Below are 18,683 nucleotides of genomic sequence, written 5' to 3' on the forward strand. Positions count from 1 at the left end.
ACGAATGGGGGCGGGCAGGTAGCTAAAATGGCGGGGTGGGGGCTATTTTGACTGCCGGAATTCCAGGTAGCTTGGAGGCCGTTCCCCCAGGCAGGTGGGGGCCTAATTAAAATGGGACGGTCGTGACGACGTCATCAACGCTACAACACGATTTTAAATCCGGAGATTGGCAGGCCCAAGCAGCACCCACCCAACCAACCAGCAAAAGCTGGCGACAATCAGCATCGGGCCAGAAGAGGTATGTTGTTTATTTTCTTTTTTACGCAGGCACGATGGATCGAACAGCCTCCTTCTGTGCTGGATCATCTTTTCTTAAGGATCCATGTGGCCTAGGAGAAGCCCAAGAGGGTTTCCCTCCGGCCAACACCCCCGCCGGCCCCGAACGTGCCCGAGTTAAAATCGGGGCTTTAGCGTCAGTACGTACATATTCTCTGGAGTTCAGAAGAATGCGAGGCAATCTCATTGAAATGTATAAAATTCTTAGCATCTACCCTGTCAAGCCCTCTGAGAGTCTAAAACTAGGGGTCATAGTCTCAGGATAAGGGGTCGGTCATTTAAGACTGAGACGAGGAGAAATTTCTTCATTCAGAGGGTTGCGAATATTTGGAAATTCTCTACCCCAGATGGCTGTGGTTGCTCAGTCGTTGAGTATATTCAAGAGTGAGATCGATAGATTTTTGGACTCTAGGGTAATCAAGGGATTATAGGGATCGGGCAGGAAAGGGGAGTTGAGATCGAAGATCAGCCATGATCTTAGTGAATGGCAGAGCAGGCTCGAGGGGCTGTACGGCCAACTCCTGCTCCTATTTCTTACGTTCTTATGTTAACACAGCAAACTTAATAGAGCAAAGCAGAAAGAGGTTAATGCTAATCTTAGTTCTGATAGTTTGAGTTTTAAAAGGGTGCCATAATGGTGATATACTGCTTACAACTTATTTGCTACAAACATTGCTGTTGTGGAGGCGTTTGCTGCAGCTCACATCCATTCTATGTGGTTGCACTTTTTAAAAAAAAACATCTGGCATGTTCCACAGATGAACTAATTCATGGGTACTGAACAAAAATAAATTTTGCAGTCCAGTAAAAGAGAGCTTTATCTTCACCCCACCAACTTCCATTCTGCTCAAGCAACAATGAAACCGCAGGCGAAATGGAACAGCAAACTTGTTTACAAAGCATGGTGCGGGGCTCATTACTGAGATGGTGTGCTTCATCCTTAGCTTATGCAGGTATGCTTGCAGTAAGTGTGACTGTTTAGCTGGTTAGAAATGTATATTGTGTGTCTGTTCACCAGATATTTAATTTGCATTTAAGATGAATGAGATTGGATGGGATTGTTACAAATTGGGATTTATTTGATTCCTATTCCATGTATAAATGGCTTTTTTTTAAAAAAAAGTTTATTTAAGCAGACCCTGTCTCCTAGGAACTGAAACCTCCGTCTTATATTCACTGCTACAATGAGTTAGGTCAAACAGTTAGCCTTCATCAAGGTAAATTGCTTATTGGAGAACACGGAGAATGGTCAACGTGTCAGAAGGCAGAAAACATGGCAGGGCAAATTTTCCTGGGCCTGCGCACAGGATCCCTTGGTCACAGCAAAGATCAGAGAAGCAGGCAGGCTGGAGCACATGACTGTTAATAAGTCTGCCCGATTTCCCCTCCATTCATTTAGATGAAAATTGGGTAGGTTCCTTTATAAGGTGTGCCCGATCTTTCAACAACTGCTTTGCCTGGGCACTGATCCAGGAAAATCTCCCCTTACAACACAAAAACCATTTTGTACGAGCCAAACTATTTACAAACTTACTTACAATAAAAAATGATTCACAGAAGCAGAATGAGTACAGGAAAATACCAAACAGCATAATCTTTATGTGATGGAACTGGAAACAGTCCACAGGGGGTTAAGCTACTCTTCTCAGAATGCTGCTTTCAAATGCTTGACATGCAAGAGTTTCCTTGGATGAGTTAAATGAGCTTTCTCTTGTTCCTGGGCAAATACTAGGCAGTCTCAAAGTGTATTTTGCAGGTTGACGTGTTACAAGCAGAAGATGTGAGCTTCCGAACACAGTAATTCCTTAGTATTGCACTGAAGTGTCAGTCCAGATTATGTACTCAGGTCCTGGAGCAAGGCTTGAACCCACAACCTTCTGCCTCGGGGCAAAAGTGGCAACACTGAATCAAACTGACACAAGCAAATTTCTTTGAAGCATTCAAGCAAACAAAATGTTAATGATCTTTAACCTCAGTAAACAATGGAATAATGTCTAGGATCCTTGCACTCACCAAGCGGCCTTTCCTGCACCTCAACCTAACTGCATTAATATATTACAAGAATTGGAAATTAAATATCAGTCAGCCCCATTAGATCAGGGCAAATTCATATAAATATTCTTGTGGAATCTCCCATAGAACATTAGTAAACAGCAAATGCATTTTGTCTGGATATTAAGTACCATCAGGAACTGTCCCTCTGGATTGGAAAATTGCACATGTCACTCTGCTTTTTAAGAAAGGAGAGAGAGGGAAACCAGGGAATTACAGACCAGTTAGTCTAACATCTGTTGTGGGGAAAATGCTGGAGTCTATAATTAAGGATAGGGTGACTGAACACCTTGAGAATTTTCAGTTAATCAGAGAGAGAACCAGCATGGATTTGTGAAAGGTAGGTCGTGCCTGACAAACCTGATTGAATTTTTTGAAGAGGTGACTAAAGTAGTGGACAGGGGAATGTCAATGGATGTTATTTATATGGACTTCCAGAAGGCATTTGATAAGGTCCCACATAAGAGACTGTTAGCTAAGATAGAAGCCCATGGAATCGAGGGAAAAGTATGGACTTGGTTAGGAAGTTGGCTGAGCGAAAGGCGACAGAGTAGGGATAAATGGGTAGGTACTCACATTGGCAGGATGTGACTAGTGGAGTCCCGCAGGGATCTGTCTTGGGGCCTCAATTATTCACAATATTTATTAATGACTTAGATGAAGGCATAGAAAGTCTCATATCTAAGTTTGCCGATGACACAAAGATTGGTGACATTGTAAGCAGTGTGGATGAAAACATAAAATTACAAAGCAATATTGATAGATTAGGTGAATGGGCAAAACTGTGGCAAATGGAATTCAATGTAGACAAATGTGAGGTCATCCACTTTGGATCAAAAAAGGATAGAGCAGGGTACTTTCTAAATGGTAAAAAGTTAAAACAGTGGATGTCCAAAGGGACTTAGGGGTTCAGGGACATAGATCATTGAAGTGTCATGAACAGGTGCAGAAAATAATCAATAAGGCTAATGAAATGCTGGCCTTTATATCTAGAGGACTGGAGTACAAGGGGGCAGAAGTTATGCTGCAGCTATACAAAACCCTGGTTAGACCGCACCTGGTGTACTGTGAGCAGTTCTGGGCACCGCACCTTCGGAAGGACATATTGGCCTTGGAGGGAGTGCAGCGTAGGTTTACTAGAATGATACCTGGACTTCAAGGGTTAAGTTACTAGGAGAGATTACACAAATTGGGGTTGTATTCTCTGGAGTTTCGAAGGTTAAGGTGTGATCTGATCGAAGTTTATAAGATATTAAGGGGAACGGATAGGGTGGATAGAGAGAAACTATTTCTGCTGGTTGGGGATTCTAGGAGTAGGGGGCAGAGTCTAAAAATTAGAGCCAGACCTTTCAGGAGAGAGATTAGAAAACATTTCTACACACAAAGGGTGGTAGAAGTTTGGAACTCTCTTCCGCAAACGGCAATTGACACTAGCTCAATTGCTAAATTTAAATGTGAGATAGATAGCTTTTTGGCAACCAAAGGTATTAAGGGATATGGGCCAAAGGCAGGGATATGGGGTTAGATCACAGATCAGTCATGATCTTATCAAATGGCGGAGCAGGCACGAGGGGCTGAATAGCCTACTCATGTTCCTATGTTCATTAGGCATCTTAATTCACAACAATTGGAAGTGAACAATCTAATTCACACCTCGAACAAAGGAAATGTTATAAAGACATCCTGAAGACATAGCTGGTCGATGCCATTTTAATAGCTGTATTAAACTGTCGAAAGACCAAAGACAAAGATTAATACTTTTTGTCACAGGGATTAATGGTTTCTTGCACTTGTCCCAAATAAATTTTGTGGTGGTGTGAACGCTTTAAAGGGGCCACATCAATGGTTCATGTGGACGGTCCTGAAAACCCTAAAACCATACCTGATTAAAGGAGTTGTATCTTCCCAGCAAGAGATGTATTTATGATACTGCCCAACATGGTGTTCGGCTGCACGTTTAGTGTGATCATTTCAGCTACTCTAGTTTTAAGAGCATATGGAAGAATAGGCCTTCAGCCCGACACACCCACCCCTCCCGCGCGCCCGACACGCCCACCCCTCCCGCGCGCCCGACACGCCCACCCCTCCCGCGCGCCCGACACGCCCACCCCTCCCGCGCGCCCGACACGCCCACCCCTCCCGCGCGCCCGACACGCCCACCCCTCCCGCGCGCCCGACACGCCCACCCCTCCCGCGCGCCCGACACGCACACCCCTCCCGCGCGCCCGACACGCACACCCCTCCCGCGCGCCCGACACGCACACCCCTCCCGCGCGCCTTTGGGTGAGTTACAGAAGCTTCTATTAATCAACAAATGCAGCAGATCTAAAGATGCTTATTAGTCTTCCAGTCGAGGCTTGAAAAGGTGAATGTGACAATACCCTTTTAATGCAGTGAATTATTAAAGTATCTGTAAACCACTGTCTGCAATGCTAAATTGTCCTAGTAGATCTTTTTCTGCAGACAATCAAATTCACTCTACCAGCAAATAGTTGCAGAGTCATTGTGTGCTTGGCTATTATCTTGGAGGTCACTGAATAAGCTAGAGTACAAATTATTCTTCAAATGCTTGATTGGGCTTTTGTCATAGTTGTTTTCAGGATTCTCTCTGGATGGTAATCCTAAATGTTATTATATTTTTACAGAAAAACTTGTACATTTACTGGTGTTTCAGTTCTTGTTAAAATGTATAATGCTTTCAAAATTGCTGGCCAGAAGAAACCTAGGAGCAGATCATTGGTGAAAAAATTCTGTTTGAGCAACAATGAGTAGAAGAAACAGTTGTGGGAAACACAGACTTTATGAGGTCACTGTTGCCAGAGAGGGAATTATGCACAAAATGTCTTCTCCCAGGTGCCTTCTGATCAGTAGTTTAAAAGAATAAAAATACAGAACCAAAAGAGGACAGAAAGACCTCAGTTGAGGATACAACTATCTCCCTTTACATCGGAAATCATGTGGCAATTTGGTAGAATTAAACGTACCATTACACCACAATTTCCATATTAACACAAAGCGATTCGGGCAAAAATGGTAACGTAACTCAGGAGTCAGGCTGACAATCTGACTCTACAGCACTGAAGCCAAGAAATGCAAGAGCACATCCAGCAATAGTAGAACTCCAGTGTGGTGTGAAGCAAAGTTTAAGAAGTTCCCAGGAGGTCCAACACATTGCCTGGGAACGTTTTAGATTTTATATTTTAATGTTAGGAAAGAACTGAATGCTCCCTGCCTGTTCTCTCCTAATATCAGGGTAACTGGCCAACTAGATAGCAAGTGCAGTCACGTGGGAAAGAGTACAACACGCAGCCTGCAGTGTAACTCTGCTCTGGCAGCTGTGCATTACACTCTGCTGACACCTGACTGAGACCAGTAACTGTGATATAACACTACCGTTAAAGGCTGGGACTTTAAATCTCATGCTTAAATAGCAGTGCCAACAGAACTGAAAGTGTAAACACTTGGCTGAATGGAAATTTCCTTCAACAAATATTAACTGGCTCAGCTGATCCGAATGGAGCCATAGTTTGCTCATCACGAATGCAATAAGGAAAATTAGTTTAGACAGTCTCAATGCAGTGTTCAGTAATTAGCAGTCAGCACAAAACTGCCCATAATTTGTGACTAATTTGTAATATTAGGCAGACTCACTCCTGAGCAGCAGAGCATTTAGCAGTGCTAGTAGGGAGGGGCAGAGGTGGTTATAGAAGGGCATAGCTGAATAATGAAATGTCAAGCTTCAGTTGTCAATCTTCAAACCAGTATAAAAGGATCAAGAGGACAGCCATTATGAAGTAAAACTTTAAAGTCCTTCTCCCCCTCCCCCCTACTTTAAGGTACAGGAGGTTAAGAGGGAAGGGAGAAGATATTTTGGGATGAATACTCGAGGATAAGGCTCTGTAGAACTTTATCTGAGAGTAATCCTTTAATATGGGCCCCCCCACTCTTTTCAAAATTTAGAAGGGAGCAGTTAGTCGCTTCGTTTCAGAATTTCCTTTGAAGGTTTTTCTGATTTTGTGAAGTTGATGGCCAAGGAATGGAACCTGGTTATTGTTACGATCTGGAATGCACTGGTGGTGCTGTAAGATTCTATGGTCTTGCTTCTCTCCCTCCCGCTAGTGTAACTGGGGCATTGTATTTATGCAAGCCCTGACTTGAACTCAGCAGTATTTCCTGATTCAGCTTTTTGAAAGATGTTGAGTGAGTGGGACTAACGTCACTCTAAATTGGGGAAGTGAGGTTATGTACTGCATCAGGCCTCAGGATCTGTAACAGTGCAAATTCCAGGTGTTCTTTATTTTTTGGATTGCTGGCCAAAACAGCATCCAAGTGGTCTCCACCTATTGCTGCACAACTGGGGGGAAAGGGGGTTTTGGTGGGGGGAGGGGGGGGGGGTGGTGGCAGTACTTACGTGGTCTCCTCACCCTAATGTTCTGGAAACTGGGTGCTAAGTGTCCCTATCATCTTTAGGCATTTCCTTTATCCTTTAAAAGCAACGTAGAAAGAGCCAAGGAAAATCTGCATGGTTTGTATGTAATCTGGTGATATTACCTGAATGAATTTACAATGCAATATTTACTATAATTATCATTAAAAGAGATGGTTAGCTGATATATTTCTTCAGCAAAATTTTCAAGTTAATCTAAGATGGCTGAGCCGTGGATTATTACAAAATAAAATAAATTCTAACTCCAGCTAACGTCTACAGCACTTTTTAAAACAAGTGAATGATCAACAATGTCAACTCTGAGTTTGTGAAATGTCAGCAAACTTTTATTAAATAAAAAAGTATATTCTTTTTAGGGGTTAGTATAGCTTAAACCTTGGAGGAATACTGGTTCTTTTATTTCTGAGGACCAAGCATGCCAGTTTTGTCAACCATGGGCACTATTTGATTAAGTATAGATACAGACATTTAACAACATATAAATCTAGAGAGTTTATACAGCTGGATTATGCCCTGGTTAGTCAAAAATGATTCATTTTAACCCACATTAATATTTTAATTCCACTAGTGTCTTTTAAAAATAAAGCTAGATGAATTATGTAAAGGTGTTTTATGAAGTATGTTATTGAGGGAAAATTAAACAAGAAGAGAAGCTTACATTTATCTAACTAAAAGGCTCGTGAAAATGTTGCAAATAAAATCTGAGTGGCTCAGAACAAATAGATGAAGTTTACCTACCTTCTGCCTTTGTATAGATTGAGATATTTCCATTGACCAGTCCAGCATACAGGCACCGTAACTTGTAACCCAGGCTCACCACTGTTGATTTATCGGGAGCAAAAAAATGCTGCAGTCGCACTTTTTTCGAAGCTTGATTGCTCTTGTACACTGAAATGCTGCAGTAGGACAAACAGAGAAAGAATGCTCTCATCGCAGTGATATGTCCCATCAATTGCGTCTCATGGTGTACAAATACGGGCATCGAATGAAATGTTTGACTGCAGTTTTACTCTATGGATATTTGGGTAGATTTTGTCTTTGTGCGATAGTGTAAAACGGGTAACAGCGAGTCGGCAGCCCATCTTACATCTCTCCCGATTTTTATTTCTATCGAAATCAAAGGAAATAAAAATAATTAGAGAGAGATGTAAAACAGGCTGACGACTCGCTATCACCCGTTCTACACTATCACACAAAGACAAGATCTACCCCACTCTGTCTACATTGTGCCCTTTGCTAAAATCACACAGGTGTGCCCCTTTTTACAGTTAACTTCCGAAGAACCACAGTCATGCGTTTGTCAAAGCAAAATAATTATTGGAATAATTTTACTTTTTCCCTGAATATATGCCAGAAGGTTTTAAATTTTACTGCAGTTCTCTAATTTTATCTTAACATTGTTGCTTGAAATGGAGAATTTTCAGGTTGTACAAGAAAATATTTACCTTGAATACAGAACATGTGTTTGTATTTACGAGATGGATTATAAATAATGCAGCACGCTGGAGCTGTACTGTCCTGAATCGTATAATGATAGGGCTGAGGTTTGCCTGCAATTTCCCATACGGCATGTTCGCAATGTCGATCAGGCTGTCAGAAGCAGGGAAAGAATGAAAGCGAGCCACTTCACCAGGGAAGGGAAGTGAGTTCGGGGGGAAAACAGGGAAGTGTGTTGGAGGGAATGGGGAAGAGTAGTGGGGAAAGGAAAGGCAAGTGACCCCCTCCTCTCCTCATGGTCATTCTCATGCACCTTCTAATGATGACTTACAGAGAAGCACTGGCAGAGGGGCTGGGAGCAGGTTGCCTGTCATGCTGTGGTATGTCACATCAAGAATTTAAAATCTAAAAAAAAAATTTCAAATGCTTGCCTCGAAAGGAAAGAAAAACATACACACAAAACCAATGTTAAAAGCGCTATATAAATGCAAGTAGTTGTTGTTATGATGTGGAACGCTGTAGCTGAAGGTCAGTGTATGTTATTGTCAGTAAATTGCTAAGTATTTTTTTTGGTGGGGGACGAGGGGAAGAATGATTGGCCAATTAAAAGGCCAGGTAACTTTTGATGTATGATGTGTTTGGTAACAATTTGACTAGTGCTTTTAATTGAAGAAATCAGCTTCATTTCACAATGAGTCACTATCTGGTAATGCATCTTTAAAATGCTGCTACCCAATATGTCATAGGCAGTTGTTCACTGGATCACCTGTGGGGTTGCTCACAGTAAATCAGAGGATACACAGTGTTTTGTCATGTAATGCGCTATATGTATTATATAACATAAGGGGAATATTTACATCCAGACGGCCCTTTTCCAATAGGCGTGAAGGAACGGCCTGGAAAAAAATGGTCTGTCGCTAAACTGGAACTCTGTTTCATTGGCTTGTGCCTTTAAGGCCCCGTGGCCTAAATGCTGTAAATAGCAAAATCCTGAGGTTGATTGGTGACTAATCACTGTTGCTGATGGGAATTTGTCTCTGCTTGTAAATCCATAACACTTCCCCTTCAAGGAACGCCAGGATATCAAGCTCAGAAGAATACAGCAGAACAAGGCTAGCTTTCTGTCTCCATTTTTAATACATTTTTTTCCCCCCCAAGATGCAATGTGTTAACTGGTAGATTCACTATCTGTTCAGTTGTAATTTGTTGCTGTTTTATGAATGATGTTTGAGCCAATTATGCAAGTGTGACACGTCTGGAGTGTTGACAGTTTACCAGATGCAAGATTTATCCAAGTGTATGATATACTACAGTTTTGTAATACATATTTTGATGTGCCTAGATTTAGAATAAAGTGGATGAACCAAAATATTAATAAGTGTTATCCCATGTAATAATAATTAACAGCAAACCATCTGTGTACAAACTGTGTGCAATAGTGTCATACGATCTTTATAAATGCCGCAAATCTATGAAATCCTATATTATGTCATAATTTTCCAATAGCTCACACAAGTTGAAAACTCAATATTTAGTTTAAAAAAAATTCTACATGAAAACTTAATACTGCAAAGAATGAGAGAGGGACTGATACAAAAAAGTACTTGAACAGAAAGGATAAAGTATTTGGTTAGAAAATCTCCCACTATGAGAAAGTGTATATATCTCCCTAACATTAAAAAAAAATCTATGAGTCTCACACATTTACACTGAACTACGTCAAAGAGCTTCAGAAGAGATGGGGAGGATCCAGACTAAACAAGGCAGCAGTGTTCAAGGACCGTTTGTACAAAAACCTTTTGTACCATAGTTTGGATTTCTCAGGCTACTTGAGCTGAGAATATTTTAATCTTGTCTAAGGGCACATGACTACAGGGCTTTAAACACAGTAGCAAACAGTTTGGAATGAGATATTAACTGTGCCAAAAGTACACCAATCTGTGATTACATCTCTTTAGGATCAGGAGATGATGTACTATTGTTAAAATTTCAACACACACTCATATTTTGCTGCTATGAAGCAGGGATTTCAGCAATTTCCTCTACTATCTAGTCCCCCTGATTTCCCCAGGTCATACAGTCAAAGCAACAGGCGGCTAACCTGCTCCTGGACATCTGCCAATGCTCCAGTGAAACAAATACTGGAAGGCCTGGAACAGTAGCCCAGGGACAATTCTTCTGAATTGACCCATCTTCCAGTTTGAAGATGCACTGAGCAGAGCGCTTCCCAAACTATTGCAGCTGAAATTAGCTGCTCAGCAGGTTATGGGTTAGAACTTGCCCTACTAGCACAATGGCACTAGGGCGCTGGATTAGTATGAATCAATACGAGGTAAAACTTTCCCCCCACCTTCTCACCTTAATAAACGGCAGGCAAGTAAAATTTGGCAGTGCTTTTATTTAAAAATATGGGTAAATGGCAATATCAATTAATACCTTTGGTTTCAAGTATCTGCAGGCTACTGAATTACTAGAGTATTTTCTTATCTTTTTATAGCAGAAAACACATTCATAATCCTTACAGAGGATGCTTTGCTAGATGAGTTTGCAGTCATAAGACATTCACAATTTTGTTGATTTGCATTAAGTTTGCTTCGTTCACTGTAAAGAAAATCACCAGCAGGAGCCCTGTGTATCCGGCATATTATATATTTGATTGATTTTATATATTCTTTGGCTGGCTATTCTTTCTCATTGCCTTTGCATATCTCACCTTCCTTCCTCCATGCCAAGACAGATGGTTGGAGTTTCAGTGGCCTTTGTTGTAGTAACTTCGGAGTCAGAGAAGACATCAGATTCTTCTAGCTTGTCTTCGTCTGGGACATACACCATGGCCAGTATACGAGACTCGACATTGAAGCATTCGATAACTTTTGGATTGGAATTATGGAGTGTGACTATGGTGATCTGTCCCATTTGATTGGTGCAACTTCCAATCTGCTCATTGAGACAGGAGAACAAGTCGTTTGTAAATTTGAGTATCTTCATAATCTAATGCGTTACTTACGAGATTTTACAAAAAAAACTTCAGAAAGTCAGTGGAATGACTACACAAAATAACACAACTAAAACTCAATAAATTGATAAATAGGAATAAAGAAAGGCAGGAACAAGACAGTATTACTGATCCTGAGACAGTTGAGATGACAGAAAGCTGAACAATCATAGAAGTTACAACATGGAAACAGGCCCTTCGGCCCAACATGTCCATGTCGCCCAGTTTATACCACTAAGCTAGTCCCAATTGCCTGCACTTGGCCCATATCCCTCTATACCCATCTTACCCATGTAAATAGAATCATAGAAGTTACAACATGGAAACAGGCCCTTCGGCCCAACAATCTGTTAAACATGTTTTCTGATATTCAAGCACTTTTTGAAATATTCAACAACTTTTAGTTTTAAGTTAAGTGTTGCCTGTAATGATCGGTCTCATCAGGTAAATGCAACTTCCAATCTCCTTGTTAAACTTCTTGTATAAATTAAAATTGTAAAAAAAAGTCATTTGTAATTGAGTGCCCTTATAATCTATTGCTTTACCTGCATTTTTGAAAATCAAAACAAATATCTGAATGCCCTGCATGCTTATACAATATGTGGCACAATATTAGAATTCAGCAAAATTGAAGAGAATTTGTAATAAGAGCTAATCACTAAACAAATCCACGTTTCTGTATCACAACTTTATTCCGAACAGCTGTAAAAATGGTAATGCTGCAATGCAGCTTGTTTAGATTATCATACAGTACAATATTTTACAAAGCTATTAATTGAGGTTTAGAAGATGAGGGAAAGGGGTTTAAATTGTTCTTTTGTCTGCAAGACTTGGGCTAAAATTCAGCCCAGCGATACAGTTTTCAATTGACTTTCTGAAGAGTTACAAAAAATCACCTCTCTCGCAGCCTGTAAGAGTTCAATCTGAAATAAGTTTGTGGAAACTCATTCCAGTTCTCAGTGGGCGAGAATCCATTGCAGTAATTTAATAATAATAAGCTGGCAGTGGCTCAGAGCTGATGTGGGAGATGGTCCCTGGGAAACTGTAAATGTCATGATAACCAGAGGCTCAGCTTCACTGGGACAGGACTTGGGCCTTTCTTTATAATAAGCAAGAAAAATATTTGAAAACGTGTACCACACCAGCACGACTACCAGCTACTACTCACCAACGTTGAGCCTACGATCAAGTTAAGCATAAGTGATCCCCGTTTTGTAATATAAGGCAGAGCATATCAGATAAGGCTCAGAGCTGCTGGAGGCCCCAAGCAAGACAGATAATATTACTTGTTCTGATGTAAAACACATGAAAGCAAATGACAGGAAAAGATCAGCTAGTCCAACATGCCTGTTCTATACTGTCGTGGTGTATCATCTGAACACCTTGATCTCCATCTGCCCTATCCCCCACCCCCAGCCATACAATCTCCTAGGAGAAGCCCAAAAAATGGAGAAACGTAGGAAATACAACTCTAGGAAATTCCTCTCCAATGCCTGAAGTCGAACAACACATTCCAGGAGACCAGGTTGATTGGGAAACCCATCACCAAGTACGTACGCGCACGCACGCACACATATATATATTTATGTTGGCCACACAGGAACTTGTCCAGCTCCTTTTTGAATAACTCCAGCAAATCTGCGTTCACTGCATGTGCTGGTAACTTGCTCCAGAGGTTGACAACTTTCTGTGAAACAAAGTACCTCCTGACATCTAACTTATGTTCTTACATAACTTACACTCACGTCCCCTGGTCTCCCTAACTTGAATAATGTATCCACATGGATTAAATCTAATCCTTTCATTATTTTAAATGCTTCAATCAAATTTCCTCGATGTCTACACTTCCCTCGAGTAAAACGCTCCATAAGCTTATCTTGGTAACTAAGGGCCTTCAAATTAGGTAAATAAATCTTGTGGCCTTCCTGAAAATTTTTTCCATGGATTCTATAGTACCATCATGTGAAGGGTCTAGAACTCGACACATAAACCTCTTAAAGGAATGAACTGTTAGATTTCAACATTGTTTGTAACTATAGTAGCACAACAGTCCACAGCATGAGTTACTAAAATAACCGCAATCAAATCAGTAGAATTTAAGAACAATCCAAATAAATAAAATAAATTGATGCAATGACAATTAGCTAATTACAGACCAGACATTTTTATCTCAGTTCTACAAGTCTGATGAAAGTCTGATCTAGTATTTGAAAAAAAGCCAAATTAATGTCACTGAGATCCTGTTGCTCTCAGCATTGGGATGGGGAGCAAAATTAATAACATGAGTAACATGTGGTCAACAGAGCTCTCACAAATCCTCACAAAAATAAGACATTATATAAAAATTCTACACCATGGCTCTGAACTTGGGGCATTGAGGACACATTATATTTCTCATAATCCAATGTGCAGTTTAAACAATTCCTCACCTATCTGTTGCAAACTTACCCACAGATATCCATGTTCCATGGAGAATGAGTTAGGTGCATCAGATGCATTACAGCATTCTGGGTTATGAATAGCACATTCAACCTAAAAAAAAATAAAATGCAGAACTTTAAAAAAATGTATGTTTTCACGGTTTGACATTGTTTGATGTTAGTAGGCTGTGACTAGAAGGGGGTTAGGAGAGCACAGTCTAGCCCAATCCTGACTTCATTCAATGTTTACACATGTATATTTTCCAGCAGGGGGTCACTGTAGTGCGAGCAGAAGCCGGAACCGTGGCTGATTTATTTTCCTTCTGGCCTTTGGACACTCAGGCAAATTGTAACCATGCCTGCAGGTGCTATGACCAAGATCAGCACAGACTGGGGATCACACCTGGAAACTTCTTGGCCTGTTGGCTTAACACCACCATGTGCTGCATTTATACAAAAAGAAAATTTACTAAGCAAATCCGTGCTTTACAGCTACCATTATGCTGTTCTAGGCTCATGCCAAAACTAATAGAGTCCAAGCAAAGGTGATGTTGTAAGAATGACTGCATAGTTTCCAACATATGGTGAGAACAATCTTCTGCTATTGAATGTGTTAGGAAACTTTTTGTTTCAAGGCCAAAGAAAGCACACAACAGGATGCCTGTTACCCTATGACATGTGGTAGATTCTTTGACTATAAATGCATCTTGCACATGTCTCAGGCAAAGAAGCCAATCCTTCATCTTAATCAAGCAAATGTGATACACGCAAAAATGATGATATTGTAAAAGAAAGACTATTTAGAATAACTACAGTGGAATTCAGTTATAGTGATTCCCTTGGATTGATCCCACTAAATATCGTGGTGACTCTTCATTTGTGTTCTCTAACAGGACCAGCAGTTTCAGCAGCCACGACTTAGAGATCCCAAGTTTGTGCAGGGGCACTGAAATTTAACAGCTAAAGTCACACAGCTTATCAGCAAAGTACATTAGTTAACTTCCCACTGCTTGTCCAGCCTGGACAGGTACAAAAAATAATTTAAAAGGCTGATGGAATGTTGGCCTTTATCTCAAGGGGGCTGGATTACAAAGGGGTGGAAGTTATGTTACAGCTGTACAGAGCTCTGGTGAGACCCCATCTGGAGTATTGCATTCAGTGCTGGACACCGCACCTCAGGAAGGAGATATTGGCCTTGCAAGGGGTGCAGCGCAGATTCACCAGAATGATATTGGGACTCAAAGGGTTATTCCTGTTTCTATGTTCCTAAGATTAACTTACTCATTAGAGCATCAGCTTGCACGGTTATCTGGAGCTGAATGGGAAGAATTCCGGTCCCTAGTGACAGATTGACTCCTCTGGGTCCCAATAGAGTAAGGCTGGCTGGTCATTTATCAACAGTGCCTTGGAGTACTGAGAACGTGCCTGGCTGAGATAGCGGAATATAGACTCTGTCACAAAAATAGACTTCGATCTTAATACCCCATTACTGGGCATGTCATCTTGGAGCCCCCTTGACCCCAAAGACTCTCCACATACTAATTAATACCAAGCATGGATGAGACTAAAAGTTGGCACAGTTGATCCATTAACCTAGCTATTCACTATGCTCTGGCCCAGTAAGTCTGTCTTTACCAGTGGACTGACCTATCAATAACACTTTACAAATTTACTTCAGGAACTCAAAAGTCTAGTTTCTTTTGGGACTCTAAATAAAGCTTATTGGTACATGGGTCTAAAATCTGGTCTGTGGCTAGAGTCAGATAACCATCACTAAAATTGAACTTTTAAAACTCACCTTGAACTCCTGGAGTTTTGCCATCATTACAGGCATGTGTCGGACAAGAAGAGGATGTTTTTGCCGCTTTACTTGTTTCCCATCATCCTCTGCACAAAACCAGCCCAGCTGGTTTTCGTCCCCTGTTTCAATATAAAATTGAAAAGTTACTATTTGTATTTTTTCACATTCTGAAATCTATTTCTAATACAAACTTCAGAGGCATATTAATTAATCATATCGATATCACATGAATACAAATTATTCAATTCACATACTTCATTTTGAGAAGGAATGACTTTCTAATTCTGGATGTTTTAAAAATTAGAATTTTGCCCAAGTGTTTATATCCTTTCAGTTATTCCTTGTATGGAGATATGTGTGCTTTAAGTTGGGTGTTAACCATAGAATCCAAAATACCAGCAGAAAAAAAAATACATTTATTTGGCTATCAACGTACGTCTCCAGACAGTGAAACCTTACCAAGGGCCAATTTGGCCATCTGTAAACTACTCATCCAGGAGAGTTTGTTTGTTGGAGTAAATGTATTAAATACTGCTGTGAAGAATGAAGGTCTTCCAGATCTGCAAAAAAAAACTTCAGACATTTAAAACTAATTTTAAAAGGGGAGTTAACCCCATTTAAAAAATGTTGAAAAGGTTACTGAATAATAAAATTATGGAATAAGGTACCTTAATTTAAAATAGCAGCTTTGGCATCTGTTAGCACTGAAAGATGCATTACATATCACTTACATATGGTGTCCAATTGGTTAGGCACAATTGCAAGATGTGCTCTAAGATATATCTCTTCAAAATACTGAGCTAAATATTGCCTTTTGTGCATATGGAGCGGTTTTGATATTCTTCTGTGATTTGGAACATATATCGTGACATCTCTACATTTCCAACTTTTTCTTCCCAGCAGAAGTGTATTACCCTTTATAGTATCAATGGCACTTGCTATGCCAAACATGCACAATTTATTTCTGTTTAGCAGGTCAATGCTTCCAAACACTAGGCTTCTTCAATTGGTCTCATAAAAGGGTTTTTAAAAAGACGCGTGATACAGTAATAAAATTTAAGATCAAAGAAGCCAAATGTTTGAAGTGAAGATTTATTAAACATATATTAGACCCCAAAATGGGCTCACTAATGATGCATTCCAAATCTTTTAAATGTTATTATTAATCCTTTGCTCTGCACCTCTTCATGATATTGTGGATAACATCATTGCAATTTCTGCAGTTGGCCCTGGAGCATTTTCATTCTCATGCAACATAACAGAAATAAGAATTTATGTAAAAAAAAACGTACATCGTCCTTGAAGAATTTAAACCTTCATAGTTTTTGTGCCCCAGAGCTCCAAATCCATGTCCTTGGACTTCCTCACTTATAATTAAAACAGAAAGCAAACTTCACATATACTGGCTTATTTAAAAAAAATCCATATGTAATGCATTTTAAAAAATAGGTGGCATTCCAAAAGTAAAAATAAAATTGTTAAAAAGAAGTCTGTTGTATATGTGTCATGCATCTATAATACATGCACTATCTAACCCTTTGAGAATGCCTATTATTGCCAATACCTAGCAGTTGGTCAGAGACAATTTTACCCAATTTTAAAATTCAATTTCCAATAGTACGATTTCAGATCAATATCAACATTCAACGGGGCATTCTGAATCAAGATGACGGGTGGAACACGTAAAAAGTATTTAATTTATCAATCCAAAACTTTAAAAGAAACTATTATTCAGTAATGATGTTGCGATCTCAAAAGATCGCTAAACCTTTGAAAAATAAAGCAGCTCGCATCTGCCTTTGGGATCCCTATGTGCTCGGTGTTAGGATATGCTCAATACCAACTTGTCTGGTTTTCCAGGCAGCTGCAGTTGGATTCTGCAGCGATCTGCTGCTCTTATTTCTTCTTCTTTTTTAAATATAAGTTTCTGAAGACCTGCTGTCCAGTCCTGGCTCACAGTTGGATTTAAATTCTGGAACAAAGAAGAATTACAAACCAACCGACTTGTAATTAGGGAATAAGATTAATTCCCGAGTGTCAAGAAACGCAGAGGCAGATTTAATATGAATTTAGCAAAGTAGCTCTAGTGAAGTACCACCACATGCACAATTGCATGCAGTATACTTGCATTTTTCTGATCGTCATTGTACCTCCTTTTAGATTTATAAGCCTAGCAAATCACATGAAGATACTACTCATGCCAAATGTTTGAAGTGAGGATTTATTAAACATATATTAGACCCCAAAATGGGGTCACTAATGATGTAGATATTAGATATTGAAAATTTAAACTGTTACGTGATCGCTGTTCACAGACTGAAGTTCACTGGACATTGTTGTTGGCTCACTGAGCCCATACCTTGCAAAAACCACGTGCAATTTGCCATGTTCTGAACTCTGCCCTACATGATCAATTCCCCAAGAGACATGAAAAGCCACGAGCAGCATTTGCAATAAGATAAAGCTGTACGATTAAGGTAATTGGCAAAAGAACCAGAGGGGAGAGGGGGAGAATTTTTTTTTTTTAACGCAGTAAGTTGTTATTATCTGCATTGCACTGCCTGAAGGGGTGGTGGAAGCAGATTCAATAGTAACTTTGAGAAGGGAATTGGATAAATACCTGAAGGGAAAAAAATTGTCGGGCGATGGAGAAAGAGCAGGGGAGTGGGACAAATTGGATAGCTCTTACAAAGAGCCAGCATGGGTAAGTTCGGCCAAATGACTTCCTTCTGTGGTGTATGACTCTATGATTTCTCTATGATCATTTTCTTAGCTACCTTGCCTAATTCAGAAATTAAACTAACTGGTCCATCATTCTGAATTCATGCTTCCATCAGAATAACATCTGCCGCCCCCAAGTAGAAGTCCTGTACTTGTTAATTCCTAAAAATGTTAATCAGGGATCCATTTAATTCTTCGCTCATACCCTTGAGGATTTTAGGGTGCATAGCATCTGGTCCTAATTTGCTGAATTCTATACTTTAGATCCTAGACAGGTCAACTTTAAATAGATAAACTATATAAGTGTGATGAATTGCCAAAATGACACTAATTGTGATTTTCACTCTTGAACACTGATGTGAAGAATTAGATTAACACATCTGCCACTTCCTGATTCCTATATATATTCTCACCCTTTGGGGATAATTTTGACTTTGGGTGACTGTGAGAAATGGGCGATATTGATTCAGGCATCTCTCTGGATTATCATTGCCACTGAAGTCAAGTTTTCCACTGTTGCCCAAAGTCAAAATT

The 18,683-nt window shown here is 40.1% G+C and overlaps 1 protein-coding gene across 2 annotated transcripts in view; it reads right to left on the reverse strand.

The window, feature by feature from the left end:
• The window catches only part of arhgef10 (Rho guanine nucleotide exchange factor (GEF) 10), a 312,671-nt gene that overhangs the window by 66,240 nt on the left and 227,748 nt on the right, over positions 1-18,683 (reverse strand). The window contains exons 20-26 of one of the 2 annotated variants that reach the window (XM_067984019.1): positions 17,273-17,400; positions 16,721-16,795; positions 15,888-15,988; positions 15,426-15,547; positions 13,656-13,739; positions 10,926-11,149; positions 7,514-7,671 (exon numbers count right to left, since the gene is read on the reverse strand). In XM_067984019.1, the coding sequence (XP_067840120.1) occupies positions 7,514-7,671; positions 10,926-11,149; positions 13,656-13,739; positions 15,426-15,547; positions 15,888-15,988; positions 16,721-16,795; positions 17,273-17,400 (892 nt within the window). The remainder of the gene's footprint in view (positions 1-7,513; positions 7,672-10,925; positions 11,150-13,655; positions 13,740-15,425; positions 15,548-15,887; positions 15,989-16,720; positions 16,796-17,272; positions 17,401-18,683) is intronic. The other variant, XM_067984020.1, reaches the window with a different exon arrangement.

This window comes from Heptranchias perlo, chromosome 5 (assembly GCF_035084215.1).
Source record: "Heptranchias perlo isolate sHepPer1 chromosome 5, sHepPer1.hap1, whole genome shotgun sequence".
Lineage (NCBI taxonomy): Eukaryota > Metazoa > Chordata > Chondrichthyes > Hexanchiformes > Hexanchidae > Heptranchias > Heptranchias perlo.